Source organism: Trachurus trachurus (assembly GCF_905171665.1).
Source record: "Trachurus trachurus genome assembly, chromosome: 22".
NCBI classification, from domain to species: domain Eukaryota; kingdom Metazoa; phylum Chordata; class Actinopteri; order Carangiformes; family Carangidae; genus Trachurus; species Trachurus trachurus.
The window spans coordinates 5,980,519-6,003,621 of record NC_139907.1 but is presented as its reverse complement, the minus strand read 5'-3'; the positions used below and the strand labels follow the sequence as shown (position 1 = coordinate 6,003,621).

Here is a 23,103-nt window from a genome sequence, read left to right as displayed (position 1 = left end):
CTAAGGTTGCAGCCCTGAGGTGACAATTAAGAAAAACACCTTTATGCTGTCACATCTTTGAAGCCTCGACAAAAAACTTGCCAAAAGAAGCTATTCTTGCACAGAAACTTAAATAGAATAAATAGGGTCAAAAATAGATCTTGTTTCAAGCTTTATTGTAAAGAGGGGTCACAAGCTTCAAGATTCAGATAATAAATCAGTTCAAGTTCACAGTGAAATCAAATTGAAGTTGCTTTCATCCTGTAAATCACCACATTACTGCTCACTGGGTTCACTCCTGTTTATCCATCTAGACCCAGGACAGGCTGTTGGCTCATCACAGGATCAAAACAGCAACATAGTTGTGATGGCTCCAGTGGCAGTAAAAGCTATTTCAGCAAAAAAAAAAAGTTGTTTGTTAAATCAGTGGATTTCTGTTTCTGAATCAAATTTAAAATGCAAAAAGGGGGCTGCCGCTTCACCTGGCTGGTTCTCTGCTAAGGTGCTGGAGGTATCAAAAGTGTCCAAACTGAAGAAAAAGATCTCCGCACACTTGGATCTATGCAATTTCACTTTATTGAAGGCTAAGCTTTCGGTCTCAGACGACCTTCATCAGAGCATGTTCTGATGAAGGTCGTCTGAGACCGAAAGCTGCGGAGATCTTTTTCTTCAGTTTGGATCAAATAAAAAAAAAAGAAAGTTGTCATAAAACAGGACCCAAAATAAGAAAATGAATGGTTATAGTTCACACCTTGGTTTTTTTTCTCTGTAATCTGTGTTTTCCACTGAGCCATTGATTATTACATGAAACTGTATCTAATGAATAGTCACATGTCAAGGAGAGGGACGCTGCTGCAGCGGTCGATGTGATTGACACGATGATTTGAGCTCTTACAGGCCTCGCTAACCCCCCGTGACGTGTCGTCTGAATTTCAACCTGCTGACGTGTGAAGTGTGATTAAATATGTGCGAGCAGGTCAAAGCTTCGACCCCCTTCCCCCCGTCCTCATGTGTGTCTTTTTCTTCTTTACATTTCCAGCGTGTGACGAGTGGACGGTGCTGCCCCGGCCGGACCTCTACCATGACGTCAACCGCTTCGGCCACTCTGCAGTCTTCAGCGACAGGTAACCGTGGCGTTCATGTAACCATTCATGTAATTCATGCACCATGCAGGGAACTAGAAGCAGAGTTTGGAGAAAGTGTAGTATTTATTTTCTCCACAGTGAAGAATGAAATCAGGATGACGTGAGTCAGACTAAACCTGCTGGGGCCTCTGTGCAGACTCTATAGACTAACATTAGACACACGTACTATTATTAAATAACTGGGTTATTGTGGCTTTTTTACAGTAACCTGATTTCAGAACAGGAAGCCCAGTTTCTTTAGATGTAGAGAAACCTGGATACTTTTTCTTTTTTTTTCTTTTACAACTCTTCGTGTGTTTGACAAAGCTCCAGCAAAAAGGAAAGTGTGTCAAGCCTGTGGAAGGGAAGCAGCGAGATAAAAGGAAAGATCACACGTAAAGGAGTACATCCTCAAAATTAAAAAAAGAAACACTTCAATCTGAAACTGAGATCCAGACGAGTTCCTTCACTCCACTGAGCAGTGACACGCTCAAAAAGATCCAGACACTTCACTGCAGGAAGGAAACAGTGTGCGCTTTGCTTGTCCTCTCATCGCACCATCAGTCCAGAACCTGAGACCAGGAATTAAAAAAGAGAAAAGAAAAGAAAAGAAAAGAAAAAGTCGTCTCCCTGTCTTTATAAATATGGATGACAAATTAAAGGGGGAACCTGAATAAATGATTGGACATAACAAATGCAGATTCTTTCAGACAGGGCACCGAGGGTCACTGAGTATTGTGGTCTGAAAATAATGTGAATCATATGCTGCGGCGCTGAACCAGGCTGGATGGGGAAAGTTTGATGATGCACTTAAAGGAATAGTTCACCAAAAAAATGTATGGAGGAATATTAGAGGGTTTATCTATTAAATTATGACCAATTATTAATCCCCCAGGGGAAGTGTTTGAAATATTCAAGTCATTAATTGTCATCTATACCAAATCTTTTTTTTTTTTAATTACAAATGACACTCTAGCATTTAAACTCCTACCAATTCAATGTTACGTTCACAGTATCTGTGCATTTACCTTTACTTTGGCGCACATCTGCCAATACGGTTCAGACTTAATCTTTTTTTTGGAAAGTGACGATATTTAGGAATCTTTACGATCAATTTATTGTGGCGTTTAATAGTGCAATTAATTGTGAAAACCATTAATTGTGACATCCCTAGTCTCCAGATGTACTTTAAGGAATAAAAAACTACTCCGGAGTATTCATCAGCATGAGGTGTGAGTCACTAATGACTGGATTTCATTTTTTTGGTGAACTATTCCTTTAAAAACCAGGAAGAAGAGCATTTTATCCCCCCCAAAAGAGTTGACAGAGAGGCCTACAACTCTTACAGCTGGTTTCTAATTTGTTTATGACTAATGCATTGGAAATACTGTACTACAACGCTCTGGGTAAAGTAGGTTGGAGGCTTGTACTGTACTGTGTACAGGGGGGAAATCCATGTTCACTGAGTTCAGCCTGATTTCTCCTCGGGTGCATGTAAAACAGGGTGACAGGTTTTATTTCCACTGTGGCCCACACACATATTTAATTATGCACTCGTGGTATTTAAAGACATGTCGCGGTGGAACATGTTGAGCATCTACATCCTGATGTAAATGTGATTTTTTGTTTCTTCCTCCTCTCCTTCTTTTCTTCGTCTTCTACGTGTGTTGCACTAAGTTTTCAGCTTTTCTAATGGGAAATTACAGTTTCCCCGGTTCTCTCCCGGTTCTTTTATTCATGACCACATCTGCGTGCACTCAGAACATGGCTGACTGTTCGAACAATCTGCAGCCTGCACACACTCAGCGGAGGCCGCGGGGGGGAGATGGATTAATTTAACCGAGTTATCCACTGTTTCTTTTTTTTTTTTGTTCAGGTAGACAAATCCTTGGGTGTGTGAAGAGTTTTCTGGCAGAGGAGACAAAAAAGTTGAGAACAGAAAATGTGTTTTCCGTTTTTTTTTTTTTTTTGTCTCCTAAAATACTGACTCAAGAAAAGATGTCGCTGATTTAGCTTTTCTAGGGATCAACACCTTTCAAATCCCCTCATCAAACAGGACGAGCGACAAACTCGACGCCCCGGAGTTGTTGTCAGTTTGGTGGCGTTGCCCCCGGTGTCTCCCCTGGTGGAGCTGCACCATAAAGGCTCAGTCATCATAACATCATCCACCCTCTTTCTCCCTCTTTTATCTATCTATCTATCTATCTATCTATCTATCTATCTATCTATCTATCTATCTATCTATCTATCTATCTATCTATCTATCTATCTATCTATCTATCTATCTATCTATCTATCTATCTATCTATCTATCTATCTCTGTTTTTCTTTCTTTCTACCTACCCCTCTCTATCTCTTTCTTTCTACCCTTTCTATCTCTTTCTTTCTACCCTCTCTCTATCTCTTTCTATCAACTCCCTCTCTCTGCCTCTCTTATTTCTTTCTTTCTTTCTTTCTTTCTTTCTTTCTTTCTTTCTTTCTTTCTTTCTTTCTTTCTTTCTTTCTTTCTTTCTTTCTACCCCTCTCTTTCTTTTCTTTATTTCTACCCCTCTCTATCTATCTATCTATCTATCTATCTATCTATCTATCTATCTATCTATCTATCTATCTATCTATCTATCTATCTATCTATCTATCTATCTATCTATCTATCTATCTATCTATCTATCTATCTATCTATCTATCTATCTATCTATCTATCTATCTTGTCACTTTCCTACAGGTGATGTAATATGAAATATAGTGAGAATGAATCTGGACAGTGGTGTCAACTCGTGTTCCTCCTATAGCTCCTTATGATCTAATCCCACAAACACTGACTCTTTTCATTCATATTTGACCTTCAAAGTAAAAGTATTTAATTAAATGAATGAAAATGTGGGGGAAAAAAATCCATGTGCTGAGTTGACAAAGACAGAAATCTTACTGTAAACTACATGAGGGAGAAACATCTCGAGTCAAGGCCAATGAGGAAAAAAAAAAAATCCTTTCCTGCGCGTTCATACATGACATTTCATTATTAGTCTGCGATATGAATAGATTGCGATGGGCACGGTGCTGTGACTCATCGGTAAGTATTATCTGCTCTGCCAGCCGAGCAAGACACAGCGATCCATATTAAATTATACATCCTGTTGTAGAGAGCGCATCAAATATTAACATGAATCACCAGCGCCGTTTGAGTCAATCCTCAATGATGACTCCGGCTCCTCAGGAGCAATTAAGAGTTTGTTCATGCGTTCGTTTCCTCCATCGATCCGATTCAGATTTGATGAGAGATCGCGGCGTTGGAGACTGAATCCAGAGCAGGGAAAACATTCAAGTGCACTTTTACAGTAACGCTTCACAACAAATTGATGAAATACACACGGAGGAGGAGGAAATGTGGGGAGGGAGGAATGGAGAGAGGAGGAAACTGGTTGTAGTTGAGAGTGTGTGGAAGTGCACTCAGAGCAGCTTCTGTGGAGATGAAGTCTCAGAGGTCAAGAGTGAACGTTGAGAGGAAACCACTGGTGTTTCTGCAAAAACACAGAGGAGACGTTGACCGGCTCCTTCCTGCAGCACTCAGCTTCTTATTTCTGCATCTTTACTACGGCTCCCAGCTGATTGTAGGTTTCATTTTTTTTTTTTTTTTTTTTCTTTTGTAAATATGTTTTATTGATTTTCTCAATGTTTTTACCCCACAAAAAAACCGCACATAAACATATTACTTCAATTTATATAGTACAGTCATCTCCAAAACACAGGGTGCGTTGTTCTTCAGTTACATTAGCCCCATTGAGTTCACCCTATCCTTCTTATCCCACCGCTTCCACCCACATACCCAACATCCCACTGGTCCCCCACCCATTCACTCATCCATACTGTAGGGTTACAGGTTACAGAACACACTTAAGGAATTGGACCTTGGATAAGCAACCTACGAAGGAGTATTAGGGCCAGCAGGAACAAAAAAAGCCAGGCAAGAAAAAAAAAAAAAAATCAGGTGGGGGAAAAATCCCCAAAAAAATCCATCGAAGAAAAAAAAATCTGTAAAAAAGAGAAAGAAATTTATCGGACAAAAAAAAAAAATCCATCGGAAAAAAATAATAATCTGGCAAAAAAAAAAATCCATCGGGAAAAAAAAATCCAGGTATAAAAAGGCTTAATGCAAGACTAATGTATTTGTACAGCACATCATCACACACTGAGGTCATTCACTGAGCTCAACACAGAAAATAGAAGCAAAGATGTTTTAAAAATAGAAGCGAGCACAGGATTATAAAACTAAAGTGCAAGATTAAATGATTATTTAAAGGTTTTTGCTCTGTAAATATTTGGCTTCACATCTTTATAACTAATGAACCGTTAACCGTATAATTGATTCTTATTTAAGTATAAATAAGTGTGAGTTCAGTCAGTTTCTACTGAAGAAACACTTCCTGTGTTTACCCAGAGAAACGAGGGCATTACTTCTGCAAAGAGATTTTTTTGTTTTTTAAAGTGAATTCTCATCACAAATGAAATCCTGTTCACCTCCACTGCTCTGAGGCGGAGGCCCAGATCTAAGAGGCCGATCTCATAACACGGACGATTTAAATGTGAGTCAGGAAATGTTTTTTCTCTCAGTAGTTTGGATGAACCGACTCTTTTTTAATACCTCATTTCACCGTCTTGGTCATCAGCGTCTTCCTTCAGTGACTCGCATCTTTATTTAAAATGAGGAGAAAGGAGAAGAAAAAAAAAGGCGGCAAACTGATGCACTCCTCTGAAGCCCCCCCCCTCCTCCTCCTCTTCCTCCTGACCTGCACACTCAGCAGGAAGTCCAGAGCGAACAGTTTGAAGTGTGCCCTCTATGATCCAAGGGGACTTTTTGATCAGTCTGGTGCAAATTACCCATCCACCCTGCACAGCTGCCTCCGCTGCCACCACCACCAGAGGAACACACACACACACACTCACACAGAGACACACACACACAGACACACACACACAAAGTAATCCCAGCAGCTGGACAGAGGCCAGGGGAGAAAGATGTTCAGATCTGCCCTGGACCAGCGTCCGCAGCAGGAGGAGAGGAGGCTCCGTCAGGTCCGTCCTCACAACAGCACGCCTCTTGTAGGGATTTAGCACTTGTTGTGTTTTTTTTTGCTTTATTTTTTTTGTAATACACATTCACACAGAATATATGCACATATGTACCAGACAACATGGTCTAAATCGACACCAAAGCATATCAACTGTTCCAAAACAAACACAATGTGGAAAAAGGAGAAACAAAACATCCCGCAGGAAACACCCACGACAGCAAAAATAACAAACAAGACACAGACAGACAAAAAAACAAAAGCTACAATCATGAAACCCAAGAACTGCTCAAGAAGAGCTTCTTTTCTAGAAAAGAAAAGAAAAGACCCTCCAACCCCTCCCCTTACACTCAGTTCCTTCCCGCCTCCATGTGACCCTCCTCTGTTGCAAAAAGAAAAGAAAAAAAAGGAAAAGAAACATACATACCTATCTACATTAGGGTCTTAGCTAACTCTAGAGCCTCTTTCCTGATTTGAATGGCCCTTCCACTAGACTTGCTTACTCTGGCCACAACTCTGTCAACTCTGTCTGACAGCTCCATAGCCAGGGTTTCCACCAGCGACTGGATCCAGTGTGGTATAGATAGAGTATGTGGTGGGTTAGGGATCTAGCACTGTTGAGGCAGGTGGAGGTCCAGACAAGAAGAGGAGCAGCTCTGGGCCCGGCCTCCTCCAGCCTGCAGCTCTCACTGTCTCACAACAGGAGGAAATAAAAAGGAAGTTTGAATCTGTCTCTTCTTCTTTACCTGTTCTCATCCTCTCTCTCTCTCTCTCTCTGTCTCTCTCTGGCAGTGTGATGTACGTGTTCGGCGGCTTCAACAGCCTGCTGCTCAGCGACGTCCTCTTCTACACGTCTCCCAGCTGCGCGGCCTTCTCCAGCGAGGCGTCCTGCAGCCAGGCCTGGCCGGGGATCCACTGCCTGTGGAACAACACCCAGGCCAGCTGCCTGCCCTGGGACGGCAGCGCTGCAGCAGCCGAGCAGCAGCAGCAGCAGCTCCCGCTCTCCTGCAACACCAGATCATGTAAGATAAGATAAGATAAGATAAGATTGCACTTTATTGTCAGATCACTCTGGAATTTGTCTTGCGTCCCATGACGTCCAAAGTTCCACATAAATTACAAACAAAATAACAGAAACGTAACATTAAAACAAAACACAAACTACATCCTAATTCTATTCACAACATAAATCCAACATTACAAAGTGTCTTTGGTGCAACACCCAGTGCTCAGTCTGTACATGAACCCTGCAGCCTACTTATGGCGCTTTTCCACTACACTTTCAAGGCACGGCACGGCACGGCTCGGCGCGTTTCCACTACAGCTGAGTTCTTCTAGTTCCTCCTCAGCGAGGGCGGGGTTGTTGCGGCGTGATCACGGGGCCGCATTGTCTGTCTCTCTTTTTTCGATCCGCTCATCAGCTCTAAACTCACTCGTCTGCACCTCGATTAAAGCAGAAGTAAGCGGAATGTTTGTGTTAATATAAAAGTCTTAAATAGTTATATCTTTCGACAGCAATCACTTACATAGAGTGTTTGGTCTGAAACACGGGTCTGTCAGTCACTCTGCTCTGCTGTAAGCCGAGGAGAAAACTTTCCTTGTATCCTACAACCTTTATCCAATGAGGAGAGAGAACGGCATAAAGGGGCGGTCCTCTCTGTGTGTGCAACCAAGGGATGCGCGTGAATGTGGTGACGTAGGGACGAGGGCGGGGACTGCTAACTCCATCGGCTGACAAGAAGTTAGCCAAAACGACCGGATCGCTTACTTCTGCTTTAAGGACCACAGTGTGGTTTTACACACAGCAACATTTAGCTCGGGTGAAAGAATAACAACAGTCTCGGTACAGATCAATGGGCGCTGTTGCCGCTCTGTTTTTGAAATTTCCGGGTTTGATTCTCATGTCGGACGTAGCGCTCGCACTCTTCCAGTAACGACGCTCTGTCCAATCAGTGGAAGGCAGTCGGTTGACGTCACGTTTTAGCATTGCTTCGGCTCGCTTGGAACCAGGGCCGAGGAAGTACTAAAAATAGTACCTGGTACCAGGTACTTGGGCTAGTGGAAAAGCAAAAAAAGCGGGCCGTGCCTTACTGTACCGCGCTAGTGGAAAAGCGCCATTAGAGCCCAAACTCTGATTTAACAATTTGACAGACTGAGGGACAAAAGAGTTCTCTGAATCTTCTGTTTGATGGCAGAAGCTGATATTCCTCAAATAACACGTGAGAGGGGTCAGATGAAATGTTACCTGCAAGAGACAACTTTCTTTTAGTGTATACTGCTTGAAAATGTGACTCCAGTGTTTGACTCCGCCATCGCTCTGAAATCCTGCGTTTGTGCCGTGTGAATCTAATGGGAGACGATCGCAGGCCGTGACAGCTGGGCTGCTGTTGTTTACACCTCATGTGTCATGGTGGTAAAACACGTCGTGGAGACACTCGCTGTTACAGGAACTAGCACAGAGTTGTGTTTTTTTTTTAGTGCTTCGCGTGTTTAAATGTCTGTGGACAGATTTTATCACCACGACTGTGGAAGAAACAGTCACGCAACTTTGTTTATGTATTTGTTGTGAAGTGATTATGAAACAGATGATGACAAGTGTAACAGTGGTGAGGAAGGATGAAGCAGACATAAAACAGAGGAAAGAACAAATCTGTAAGAGAAATGGTCAAATCAGAAGAAGAGAGGGGAAATGAGGAGGAATTCAGACTTTGATTCAGAAAACTTTATGTCTGTCATGACAGACAATTTCCTTTGAAGTGGTTCATGCATGTGTAACCGTTAGCCTACATATGTTAAAAAAAAAAAAGTTAATAACACAGGTCAAATAATCGAAAGACACTGGCTAAAACGGTATATTCCCCAAAACAAGTGTAAAACCAGCATAACATGATATGTGTGTAGTGGCATGATGCCTCAGAGGTCATTTTCATTTCATTTAATTTCATTTTTATTTGAAAGGGACAGTTCAAGTTAATGGACATCACCGTGTACGATAATGTAAACATGCCAGATTGTAGCCATGAGCTAATTTCCATCTGTTGTCGCTAGCAGATGTTCCCTGGGTAAAATAGACACAAATAAAAACAGGTAATCACATTCTTAAAACAAAGGAACAGTACATTCAGTAGAAAACATTTCGTAAAGTGCAGACATGCCAAGTGCAATTAATAACAAAGTGCAATCAGTCCTAATAAAGTGCATATAGCAGTACATTGTACCGTAAAGTGCAATAGTCTGGATAACAGTAAAGTGCATAAACATTTTTCAATCAGTCAAATATACATTCAGTAATGTAATTCTAAAGTATACAGTTGTTGTATACATTGTGCCTGTATTATTTACATGTATTGCACATACTGTAGCCATTAGATCATAACCAAAACTACATAATATTTTCACATATTGCACTTTTTAAGTGGGAGTAATATTTTGCATGTATAATGAGTGTTACACATATGAAGCCAAGATCAAAATGAAGACAGAGTGCAGAGATAGGTGCGGCCTGGCGTGTAATAACACAGTAATAACCTGGGAGTATCTCATCACAACCTGGCTGCGGCCTCTCGTTTCTGTCGAGTGTTTCTGCAAAACTGTAAAACTCATCTGCATTCACGTTGCTGCTGATGTCCGACCAGATACGTCGTAGAGTGACAGAAACAGCTTGTTTGTCACGGACTGTCAGTGACGTCCTCCACTTCAAAGAGTGGAACGAAAGAAAAAAAAAACATCTCAAGGAAAAATCTCAGTCTCCAGGACAAGTGAGGTTTTTGTGGGATGAGATGAGGAGAAATGATCTGGAGGCTGTGGTTTCTCTGCTTCATCAACAGTTTTGATAGATGCGAAGCTGCTTTATTAAGAAATAATGTTTTCTAGTACCAGCTCCTTAAATGTGAAGATTTTCTACTTGTAGCCTCTGTGTGTGTGAGTGTGTCCCTCATGTATTGTTATTGTGTCCTACAAATACATTTCATAACAGTGTGTCCCAGTCCTGTTCTACTGCCCTTTGTGTGTGTGTGTGTGTGTGTGTGTTGGACAGGACAGGACAGGAGGAGGTAATCATCAGGGACAGTTCAGCCAGGTCTCTCTGCTTCCTGCAGAGAATTCTCTTCTGTTTGCTGTTTTCTTATTTGTCATGTCAGGAAAAAAAGAAACAAAAAATCCTCATTTCGCCCGGCGCTGCCCGTCGTCTCACCAGCTCATTTTCTCTGTGCCGGCGTCTACAGACTCGCTGCCAGATGGAAACAGCGCCCTGGAATATCTTTCAGGCACATTTAATACCAGTGAGGCCCCCAAACCCCCACACACACCCCCAGAAGAAACCTTGTGTCCAGGAAGTGTGGACTGATCTGGCAGAATTAGAAAGACTTAAAACTGTTGTGAAGGAAACAAAGATTTGAATAAATTAGCTGCACTTTTATTTCAGGGCCAGAAATTCAAATTCTCAATGAGATATTGTGACATTCAGAACAGCAGATTAACATTCAGCAGTTAGCTTCACATTGTCCAGCAGCAGAGATATAAATATTACTTATGTATTTATTTTGAAGCAAAACAGTGAAGAATAAGTTTCATAAGTGGTTGTGAATTGGAAAGAAATTAGTTTTTTGGATCATCCCCTCATTGTTTGAGTGCACTCATTTTACATCTGGACTCTGCACAGTCTGATTAAAGCAGATATCAGCTTCACGGCCGTTTCGGCTAATGCTGCGTTCAAGGCAGGCTTTTGAAACCGTAAGTTACAGCTTCAAGTCACAACTACGACTTGGTAGCGTTCCAGGTAACCCGTAGCTCGTGTTTTTACCATCCTGTTGTCTGTGAAAGTTCCCTATAACGGCCACTCGTAACTTCCGACCCGTGAACTCGTACCAGATCGAACTGGTATGACTTCACAGGAAGGAAAAACACAAAGTACGAGTTTCTTTGAACGCACCATGAGTTAGCAGCCCCCGCCCTTGTCAGGCATCAATTGGTCCTCGTGCTACGTCACCACATTCACGCGCATCCCTTGGCTGCACACACAGCCCTTCATGCCGTTCTCTCTCCTCATTGGATAACACTTGTATCCCACAAGGAAAATTTTCTCCTCGGGTTACAGCAGAGCAGAGTGACGGAGAGACTCGTGTTTAGGCTGAAATACTTCATGTAAGTGATTGCTGACGGAAAATAGGACTATTTAGGACTTATATTAACAAAAACATTCCACTGATATCTGCTTTAAACTAATGATCATCTCTGTCTTTGTTGCTGCTAAACTGTGGATTTGTGAAAGTAATTACACGTTGCACGTCTCTCCAAACTCTGCAGATGTCGACAACGAGAGGTGCGACCAGTACACGGACTGCTACAGCTGCACGGCCAACACCAACGGCTGCCAGTGGTGCTCCAGCCAGTGTGTGTCTGTGGGGAGCAACTGCACCTCGGCCTCGGTGAGAAGCTGCTGCTAACTCTGCTAACTGTGCTAACCTCGCTAACCTCGCTATCCCTGCCCGCTCCACTCTGCTGACAGGACATCATTAATATCCTCACATCCTCAGTGTAGTTTATGAAAACATTTCTCTACAACCTCTCCCTCTGTTTTCACATCACAGTACTGTTGAGTCTGGTGTTACGGTGCATGGAGCCTCATTTCACGGGCTTTTTAAAGGAGACATGTTATGCCACTTTTCCACCAATTAAAATAGTTCCCAGGTGTCTTAAAGACATGCTTCGGTCAAAATACCCCAAGGATCAGACATCACAGCTCTTTTCATCTGCTCAAACCAGCCCTGTTCAGAACGGCTGGTTTCAGTGCCTGTCCCTTTAAATGCAAATGAGCCACTGCTCCCCAGGCCCCGCCCCCTCTACCAGTACTCACAGGTAGGGGTGGTATTACGCAAAATTTGAAAACTAATGACATCATTGAATGACAACTGAGGGAACAGCTCGTAAAACCACATGGATTTCAACCTCAGGAGCCTGAAAATTACTTTTACTTTTTTTTTTTTTTCAATTCTCACATTTTGGGGGCCAGAAGGCAAGACAAACACCCAAATATATGTTAAAGAGCCTTCAAAAGGTGATATTTCTATAATGACTCCTCCCCAACCTGACCCCTTCCTCAAATTACTATTAAAGAGTTTATGATACATAGTCCTGTATTTCATATACCGGTAATAAATTATCACTCATTCCTCTGTCGTTATATTTATCATTTTGTGATTTCTTTTTATTGAAGATATTTTATTCATAAAATGTCTTAACGCTGCCTGACTGCTGCTTTCTTTCTGTCTACTTCTGCTTCCTCGTATGTGAAAACCTACTTGGTAACAAACTGCATCTCCACTAACCTTGTGTGAAGAAGATGCACAACATTGTCACAAACCTTCGCTTTTATAAATAAGGACATTTGAATAGTGATGATGATTACACAACAGTCCTCGTGTCCTCCAACACATTCACCTGCACTTATTCTAAAACATCTGAACAATGAGGGTCTGTTTTATTAACGACAGTCATCACCTCTGCAAAGAAGTTCATGTTTCCACTTGTACGTATATCAGAGATGGGGACTCGAGTTTGCGACTCGAACTCGAGTCGCACTTAAGTCGCACCCACAGAGACTTCAGACTTGACTTGGACTCGTGCCCTAAAGACTTCAGACTCGACTCGGACTCGTGTTTTGAGACTCGTGAACAATCTTTATTTTTTTTGGCTCGTGTCTCCCTCCTGACAGGACGACCGACAATCTTTCTTTCTTTTTTTTTTGCCGTTAACACACACTAGCGGAGCAGCGCCACATGGCCGGTAACGTTATTCAGATGGAGGTTAGATCTTCATATTGAACTACAGAGTGCAGCCAAACACCAGTGTCTAAAGAGAGAGGAGCAGCAGAGCTCCTCTGACAGCGCAGCATGCAGCGCAGTCAGCTGCGGGTGAGTGATAGGTGACTGTGAACTGGCTTTTTTTTTTTTTTTTTAATAGCGGCACCGTCCATAGCCTACATGCACAACGCCCGTTTGTTGTGAAACTTTCCTTCACGGGGACTAGCTGCTGAATAACGGGCACATATCAGGCTATTGTAGGCTAAATCCTCCTGTTTATTTATGTTTTTGCTGCGAAATATGACTGAAGGCCCGTATGGAAGTCTGTACGTGTCGACACGCCCCCATGAGTTGACGGAGCTAATTAAAAAAATAATAACAACGATGCGGATCCAGAAAGGTTTTGCTGCACATAAAGATGTGAGCTATAGGTACCACCCAGATCTAATGACCTATAATTAACAGCCTAAATCATTTTCCATGTTGTTCATCTGGGTTTTCTGAATTCAACAAAGCAAAAAAAGAGAGAAAAGGCCAGTGCAAAGGGGCAGAGCAGCCTTGATTATTTCTTGACTCAGAATACAGTTTCCTTTAAAGGAAAGCTTTCATTGTGTGTTTTCTTCATATTGCATTGCAATATCCTGTTTAAAGTGATCATATAGGTAAACAACTAATCAATACTGTATAGATAAAGGAGTGATAATAACACAGTAAATGCTTTGAATCTCTTAGATATAACTGTGCAGTATCTTTAGTAGACCGGGTAGCAGCAGATGATAAAGGGTCATTACAACCAGAAGAGACAGGAGACTTTTATTTTTTAGAGACTTGAGACTTGACTTGGACTCGTGACCAAAGACTTGAGACTTGATGAAGTCTCACCCCTCAAAGACTTGAGACTTGACTTGGACTCGTGACCAAAGACTTGAGACTTGACTTGGACTTGCAAAAAAAGACTTGTGAACATCTCTGACGTATATGTTTGTCAGCAGGACGACACCAAAACCCTGCAGTTAATTGTGGGACAGATTCAGATCATTTACTGTGAATTATGTTTTTCCTCTCTGAAGTCTGGTGTGTGTTTGGCTCTTCTAGTCTAATACTTTAACACTTGTGATAACAGGTCTTTCTCTTCAAATAGCTGTGGCTTCATGAGGACAAAATAAATAAATTTCAGTCTTTTTCACTGAACATCTCTTAAACCCTCAACGACCTGCATCCTCCTCGTGAAGTTCCACTGTGTTGGTTATTAAATAATGAAACCCAGGTTCACTTCTCAGAGATCGGAGTCATTTATGGAGCATGAAATGTAATATTCTGGTACTTTGGGGGCTCGAGAGTTGAAGCCTGTTGTTTTCTGCTTTGCTCTCTCAGGGGGCGATCGGGGAGTACGACGTTTGCCCCAAAGACAACCCCTCGTACGTGTGCAACAAGAAAACCAGCTGCAAGAGCTGCGCCGTGGACCAGAACTGTCAGTGGGAACCTCGCAACCAGGAGTGCATCTCGTTGCCAGGTAATGGAGGATGATGAGCATGTTGTTGTCATTTTAGACCTTCTCTCTTATTTAATTATTAAGATTCAGTGATGCATCATCAATAAAAGAAACTGATGGTGTCATTTCGATACTCTACCGACTCCTCGTCTTGTTCTCTCTGCTTCAGAAAACGTGTGTGGTGAAAACTGGCACCTGGTGGGCAACTCCTGTCTGAAGATCATCACGGCCAAGGACTCGTACGACAACGCCAAGCTGGCCTGCAGGAGCCACAACGCCGTGCTGGCCTCGCTCACCACGCAGAAGAAGGTGGACTTTGTCCTGAGGGAGCTGCAGATCATGAGCGTGGCGGTAAGACGGAGGAGGGTCTCAGTCCCGGGTCTCACAGATCAGAAGTTTGAACTTTAAATGAATCAGGATGTCGTGATGAGAGGCGACACATTAGCCGTGAAGCAACCAACTGTTCTTCATTTTATGAGCAGAAAACTGAGCATTAAAGGGATATGCCAAATTTTTTTTGTGTGTCTTGCCTCACTCCCGAGTCCATGACCAGCAGATAGACACCATCCTTTCGACTGTGCGTGCAGTAACAAGGGAGATAGAGCCCGTATCGCCCGTAATTGGCTTAGCTCAAACACTGGAAGTGTATGGGTAGTGTTAGCCTGCCTCCTACCCGAGCTGAAATCAGCAGTCAGAAGCTGATTTCATTTTAGCTCTAAACTCTGTAAATATATGATCACTTTATCGACATTTCAAACATTTTTAGGCGAGAAAGTAGCCGTTTAGATCAGCAGTGTGTTGTTAATTTGTCTAAATACCAGCTGTTTACAATTTTGTTCGGACGAATTCAGCGCTACTCAAGCTAGCCGTTGTGACCAACGCACTTCCGGTTACTTTCACAAAATAAAACACCCGTTGCCCTTTACATACAGAAAACCATGACGATAGAATTTGTGATTTTACTTTGAAATAGGAAGCTAACCTACCCTCGATGTAGCTAGCTTCGACCAAAATAAACCGTCTTAGCTTGAACCCTCCGTTTTGACCGATCTCGTCCCGTTACCGGCATTTGACCGCTCAAGATGCCTTACCGGAGATTTCTGTCAGCTCTGAGACAAAGATCGGCCCGCCGGTTTCCGTTTAGAGTTGCTGAAGAGTTTCTCTGATGACTTTAGGTGGAGGCAGGCTAACACTAGACACTAGCACTTCCAGAGTTTGAGCTAAGCTAATTATGGGCGATACGGCTCTATCTCCCTTGTTACTGCACGCACAGTCAAAAGGATGGTGTCTATCTGCTGGTCATGGACTCGGGGGTGAGGCAAGACACGAAAAGAAAAAAAATGTTGGTGTACTGTATCCCTTAAGTTTTTGAACTTGAACGTCTTTGCGGCGGCGGTGGCGTCTCTCTTTTGAAGAGTTGTGTCTTTTTATCTGAAGGTGAAGCTCCGGTCGGGTTCTTCTCTGTCCGTAACTCTTGGACCAGTGAGCGGGAAACAAATCTCACATTAGCAGATAGTTTCCTCGCAGCTCAGACGACTCTTACTCGCTCTATTAGAGCAGACACGGAGAAATCTATCCCAACAATCCAGCAGGCATCTCGAGCCGCTGCTTCTCCATCAGGCGACGCAGGTCACGTTCCGAGTGTTAGATCTGCATGAAGGATGAGCACGTGTACATGTGTCACCCGTCACGCTTTGACAGTTGCACATGGAAATAACACACGCAGCATAAAACAAATGTGCAGATGAATGTGCCTCGTCTTTGAAGCCATTTATCTTGTAGCTTTGATCCTGAAGCCTTTAGCGGTTTGTTTTTAATGTGAAACAATCAGGAAGTGCAGCGTCAGCTAATATATCAGTGCATGCTTCAAAACCTGCATAGAAATGTCAAACGAGACTAAAATGAGCTCTCAGTCCGTCAGCTCTCTACACTGTGACGTTGGTTTAAATTCATATCAGCACTTTGTGTGAAGGAGAGGAAATGTTCACAGGAGCTGGATTTTTACGTTTACACTCACTTTAAAGGTGTACAGAAATGGCCGTTTGTCCTGTTTGTCGCGCCGAGTTGTCACGAGCTGCAACGGCTGCAACACGAGTTTACCCGAGTAAGGAAAACGAATTTGATTGGTCGTTATCGAGCGGGCGGGATATTCAAAGCTTGGGGCGAGCCCGAGCTCCGTGTGTGTGTGCGTGTCTCAGACGTTTGAATGACGGATGACGGATCCAATATCAGTGGCTGGTGAATCGTGTACAGGCTGACGTATAATCCGTGCGCCTGCATTATCCAATGCGAAAAAAAAAATACACACTTTCATCCCGGATTTACTCAAAAATAGAATTTTGCACAAAGTTTGGCCTACATCGTCTGATAGATGAGTTATCACATTAATTTTATGACCCAAAGTGGGCTCAAATTCAATTTTATTTTCTGTACATCTTTAACAGCAAACCTGATTAGATTTAAGTTAAGTTGTAGACAATAAATCAATTAGTCGATCGCAAGAAATGAAATTCTTTAAATTTGGCACACATTCAAATATAAGCTCTCATTTTTATTATCCAAAAAGTCAGATTCATTCTGATATCACAGTATTTTACAAAAACACGTGGCTATTATTCAACTTTGAAGGGACTCTATTTCCTGTAATTTGATTTGACAAACAATAATTCTAGTTTTTTAAAATAAAAGTAGCAGTTCACTTGTTAAAACTTCTCCAATGAGGAGAGCATGTGATATTTTCTGTTTTTATTTCACTGAGGACTAAATATGTTTTGGTTTGAACTGTTTGAATTGTACAAATTTGAGACGTTTTGAGGCCAATCCTCACTTTTCTCCAGCATTTTTTGCACTAAATGATAAATTATCGATCAGTAATTCAAAACAAGTATGGAGAATAATGGATAATAACAATATTTTTTTTAACAGCAGCCATATTATTGTTTTTTAAGTGCCCTGAAATGCCTCTAGGAGCTAAAATAAGACTCACACCATCACATTCCCTGAATTAATAAACACTGTAGATGAGTGTCTCAGAGTTTTATGCTGTTGAGGGAAACTGTGTTGTGTGTTTTTTTTTGTTTTTTGAGGGGGTACCACATTATTGGTCTAATCACAGCTAAATCTGTCTAAATATTTTAGCGTGTGTCTGCACTTGAGTTCACTGAAGAGTGTTGCATAATCCTAAATGTGTCAAAAGCACAGTGAGAGCGACCGGCTCTGCACTTGAATAAAACAAAGCGTCAACTCAACAGCTGCAGGCCTGCTGTGGTGTCTGCATGCACCCCTCACTCAGGCCAGCCATGCTAAAATATTTCACCTTATGATCCTATACGTTGCCCTGCAGCCACTAAATGACATATGTAAATTAAAAAAAAAATGACATGAGGCTAGAGTTGAGGATTTTCCATCTACACTAATAACACAGTGTAGATTTCTGCTGTTGCTGTGGCCAGTTACAGATAATCTGTGTGCAGAGGAATTAAAGCAGCTGTGAATATGAATAACAGCAGTTCTCAACCTGTCTGCTCCAACTATAAAACACAGAGACTGTGAAACACGTCCTCACGTCCTCCTGCTGTCTTATATTGACACTGTCACTGCTGTTTAGCAGTTCCAGCGTTTTCCACGCAGGATCAATTAATCCCAGAAATGCGAGCGGAGCTGATGGAACAGTAATTCCCGTCAGGTCGGTGAGGGATCGAGCTCTCAGTGTGTTTACTACTGCTGCTGCAACAGCGCGGCCATTGATTAGAGATGGGATTGATAACGGAGCCGCTCAAGTCCATTGAGGTAAAGCTGCTTTTTATGGCCGCGCGGTCACTCCACTGAAATTTATGTCAACGCAGATGAAGGATCGCTCCGGCTTGTTTCTGTTGTTGTTGTTTGCAGCCGAGGCAGCGCTGTGATTTCTGACCAAAAGAAAGGAGAAAAAAAACGATGGTTATTAAAATGTGTCGACAGTGATTTTCAACAGGTGTCGTCACTTTTATTTCTTTTCTGATAATCAAAAAGTTGAGAGGATTTAGAGACGGATCTGAAAAGACAGAGTAACAATGTGAACGTGCCTCATTCTGACTCTGTCCTTGTGTGTGTGTGTTTCCAGTACAAGGCCATGGTGACTCCCTGGGTGGGGCTCAGGAAGATCAACGTGTCGTACTGGTGCTGGGAGGACATGTCGCCCTTCACCAACACCACCCTGCAGTGGTTGCCCGGGGAGCCCAGCGACGCCGGCTTCTGCGGCTACCTGGCCGAGCCGGCATCCAGCGGCCTGAAGGCTCAGACCTGCATCAACCCGGTCAACGGCAGCTTGTGCGAACGGCCAGGTGAGTTGTTTGATGCGTAGCTACCAGCAAATATCTGTTTGATCCGTGGAAACTCAACCAAATACACAACCACCGATCATGTGAAGTTGTAAATGACCTGGCTCTAGAGACTAGAGTTGGTTCCCTTGACTAGATCCCTGTTCTTCATCTCTGACAAATTGTCATGTTAAAGGGGACATATTATGGAAATATAACTTTTTGAAGGCTCTTTAGCATGTTTGTCTTGCCTTCTGGCCCCTAAAATGTGAGAATTGACAAAAAAAAACATTTTTTTCAGGCTCCCTAGGTTGAAATCCATGTGGTTTTACAAGCAGTTCCCTCACTTGTCATCCAATGATGTCATTAGTTTGTTTTTTTAAAATTTGCATAATACAAACCTTGAGTACAGGTACCAGTGAAGGGGGCGGGCGGGGTTATTATTATTATTATTAGCAGTGGCTCTTTTGCATTTAAAGGGGAACTACACAAGTGCGGTCGCTTTTCCGCTGTTCTGCTAACCCTCCTCCCGGCCATGTGCAAGGTTGGTTTTCGGCCAAGAGACGCTAAGTGGAAGGCATAGAGCCTCCGTTCTCCCCGTAACAAGTTACAAGTCATTTATTTAACCATCACAATTACTCCGAAGCTGGTTAATTAAGGTAAAAATCCTACATAGTTCCGCTTTAAAGGGACAGGCACTGAAACCAGTCGTTCTGAACAGGGCTGTTTAGACGGTAAAAGACGATAAAAAGAGCTGTAATGTTTGATCCTTTGGGTATTTTGACCGAAGCTCAATACAGACATGTCTTAAAGACACCTGGGAACTATTTTTATTTGTGGAAAAGGGGCACAACATGTCTCCTTTAAATACTCACCTGGCTTCTCAGGCCATGTTCAGGCTGGTCCTTTGTGGCTGTTGCTACCACACGGTCTAAGATAAAGAGGAATTTAATCGACTTTTAACAGGAAACACAGCAATCAATGAAGCATGATTTGTTTGGAAGTTTCTCATTAAAGACCTGCATCGTTTGAAATCCGGTCTCTTCGGATCTCGACCCGCACCGGGCAGTAAAACCTCAGGACGTTTCGGCCTCTGCTGCTGCTGCATCAGTGGCTGTTCAGTTTTAATGCGTCTCTCGCCGGTCGCTTCAAATTTAAGGAATCGCCTCACTAAACCGCGGCGGCGCTGCTTTAACTGCAGATGTAACTGCTACCAGCTGCTCTCAGAGTACGACCCACACAGCCATCAGCAATGGAAGATGATTTCATATGCATTTTACAGTGTAAAATTGCAGAGATGTAGTAAAAGGCAGGTGGAGGCCGACATGGGGTTTTCAAATAGATTAAAAGCTCTGCTGGGCTGAATCGCATTGACCTCCACCAGGAAGTAGACATCTTTTTCATTTATTTATTTTATCCAGGATTTTCTCTTCAGCCCTGAGACGCCCACGCTTTAAAAAAAAAGTCAAACTAAACTTGTGGAACTTCTCTTCCTCAGCCAACCACAGCGCCAAGCAGTGCCGGACGCCCTGCGCCATGCGGACCACCTGCAGCGAGTGCACCAGCGGCAGCTCCGAGTGCATGTGGTGCAGCAACATGAAGCAGTGCGTCGACTCCAACGCCTACGTGGCCTCCTTCCCCTTCGGACAGTGCATGGAGTGGTACACCATGAACACCTGTCCTCGTAAGATTACATCACTGCCGTACTTTACTACTTATTCTAATGTTTCATTCACTGTATTGGCTCATGTGTTTAATAATAATAATAATCATGTCATTCAGACTCTTTCATAACTCTGCAGTATGTAGGACACAGAAATAATTCAAAGTCCCTGTGGAGAGTTTTAATGGAGGCAGCACGTTCGCTGCTGTCAGGACTGGTTTTGGCTCATGTCAGTAGAAATAACGTGTCAGGTGTTGATTTTCTGTTTTTGTAATGTTTCTACTTAATTCACAACATCGCTGCCAATTACAAATCAACTTGGTACATGAGACGAGATGATTTCTAAGTTGTTGCCAACTAAAACACGTGAACTCCTGGTTGCACTTTATTTCATGGGGCCATAATTTCTCAATAATTACCTGATGATGATGTTTCTTGGAAAAAAGAAACAAGTAATTTGGTAGTAATTTAAGTTTGCAGGATGAATTATTAATCACAATTCATGTCTACAACAGTGCAGCAGCAGGTCAACTGAACACAGACACAAAGTGAAATTAGTCTCCAGGAAAACACATGACATGTGGACGACAACGTGCCCTGTAACGTCTGAATAATGAATGAATGTTAACTTCATTTAATCCCAAATTAGAAAGTGATTTTGAGGAATTTTACAGTACATAAAAGTCGAGTAGAACTTTTTACTGCTAATAGATTCTCCACATTGACCTTGTCTTATGTTTGCAGCATCTCCATCTCTGGAGTCATAACCCACTGATAAAACATAAAAGATTACTATGAAATGTGCATGAACCTCCCTGTGCTTTCCTCTGTTATTTATTTTAAACAAAATGTTGTTTCTGTCATAAACTAAACAAACACTTTTTGCCTGACACATGAAATCGTTTCTTCGAGCTACTTAAACCTCTGATTGAGCTGCAGCGACATGACCATGCACACATATACATGGTACGACCGCCTCCCTCCCACTCAGGATTCATGAGCTGCAATCTGTAAAATGAGGGAAACCTCAATGTAAAAGCATAAATCTGAAGTCGGCTCACGTAACGCTCCAGTTGCAGTTAAAGTACTCGACCACTCGAGCATGTGCAGCGATCTTCATCAGACTTAAGAAGAGGCTAAAACTCTGAGTTTTAAATGAGTGTGGCTTCCTGGAGCAGAGCGTCTTTAAATATTTGTTTTTTTAACCATCATTTAGCCGAGCACATTAAACCGTGGCTCCTCCACTAGATGAGATGGGGATTAATAATAGTTTGGTTCTTGTTTTTTGTTTTTTTTTTTGTGCAGAGCAGAAGAGAACAGGTCAATTAAGTACAAATTGTTGCTGACAGCCATAGGCAGACGAAGCCCCCGAGGGCCCGAGAGTTTGGAATTAAAATATAGGCAAATTTCTATGGAGGGAAGCAGCTGCTCAGGAATGAGCTGATTTCACTGTTGAGCCCCATGAAGGTGTTGTGGGAGTTATTAAATCAAACTTTATGGAAAAGCTTGATCTTACTTTCTACTTAACAAGCTCAGCCATCACTCATCCGTGATGTGTGTGTCTGTGTGTGTGTTTTGCTGCAGCGGAGAACTGCTCTGGGTACAGAACATGTGGACAGTGTCTGGACCAGCCGGGCTGCGGCTGGTGCACCGACCCCAGCAACACGGGCAAAGGCCAGTGCATCGAGGGCTCGTACCGCGGGCCCTTCCAGACGTCGGTCCCGGCCCCGTCCACCCTGCCCGGCCTGCCCGCCAGCCCCCAGCCGGCCCTCAACGCCAGCATGTGCCCCAGCGAGGCCAAATACAACTGGTCCTTCATCCACTGCCCAGGTCAGGAGAAGATCTGACATATCTGACATGTTAATTGTATTCAGTTAATAGTAATCAAATGAACAGATGAGTGTATAATCAGCCCTAAAGGAGGTTTAAAGGGATAGTTCAATATTTTGGCAAATTGGCCATTGGCCATTGCCATAATCCCTATAGTGTTAGCAGTAGGTTCGTTACCTTTATTTGTCGGTGTAAGATGTTTTTAGAACGGTGGAGCAGAGCCGCGAGCTGCTCAGAGCTACGCTACGGAGGCTCATGGGATTTCTTGGTTTCGGAACGTTACGAGACAGAGTTGTTTTAGAGGCAAATGCAGAGACTGCTTGTGGGAAAACTGCTCCCAACGGGAGCGTGCATCAGCGGTTTTGTATGAATTTACCTCTAAAACAACTCTGTCTGGTTAACGTTCTGTTATTATCTCATAGCGTGGTGAATGTGCAGGTCACAACTTGGGTAATAAACCTACTGCTATGACTATAGCAATTATGGCAATGGGCCAATTTGCCAAAATGAACTATCCCTTTAAGTCTATAATCAGACATTAGATGTGATCATTTTGTGTTTTTGGAGCTGAACCTGTACCAGACTCTTGCAGCCAGGAGCCCAACTTAACTTCTGAAGCACCTTTATATTAAACCTCAGTCATGCAGACGGACGTGCACACAAAGACAGAATTTAAATGGCTTAGATCAAAGGTCAAAAACGAGCAGCAAAGTCCAAAAATATCAAGACCTGTGTTTGTTAATATGATTATTTGTATTATTATACGTTTTTTTCTTTATTTTTAAGCCTCCTGACAGAGCCACAAGCTACAGCTACACATGCTGCACAGTATTTCCCTGTGTCTTTAACTA

General features: G+C 42.7%; 1 protein-coding gene across 3 annotated transcripts in view; it reads left to right on the top strand.

Moving 5' to 3' along the window:
* The window catches only part of atrn (attractin), a 161,567-nt gene that overhangs the window by 45,548 nt on the left and 92,916 nt on the right, over positions 1–23,103 (top strand). For all 3 annotated transcript variants that reach the window (XM_083998989.1, XM_083998990.1, XM_083998991.1), the window contains 8 exons: positions 1,019–1,103; positions 6,962–7,191; positions 11,474–11,595; positions 14,344–14,482; positions 14,631–14,812; positions 18,564–18,783; positions 20,258–20,443; positions 22,007–22,252. In XM_083998989.1, the coding sequence (XP_083855115.1) occupies positions 1,019–1,103; positions 6,962–7,191; positions 11,474–11,595; positions 14,344–14,482; positions 14,631–14,812; positions 18,564–18,783; positions 20,258–20,443; positions 22,007–22,252 (1,410 nt within the window). The remainder of the gene's footprint in view (positions 1–1,018; positions 1,104–6,961; positions 7,192–11,473; positions 11,596–14,343; positions 14,483–14,630; positions 14,813–18,563; positions 18,784–20,257; positions 20,444–22,006; positions 22,253–23,103) is intronic.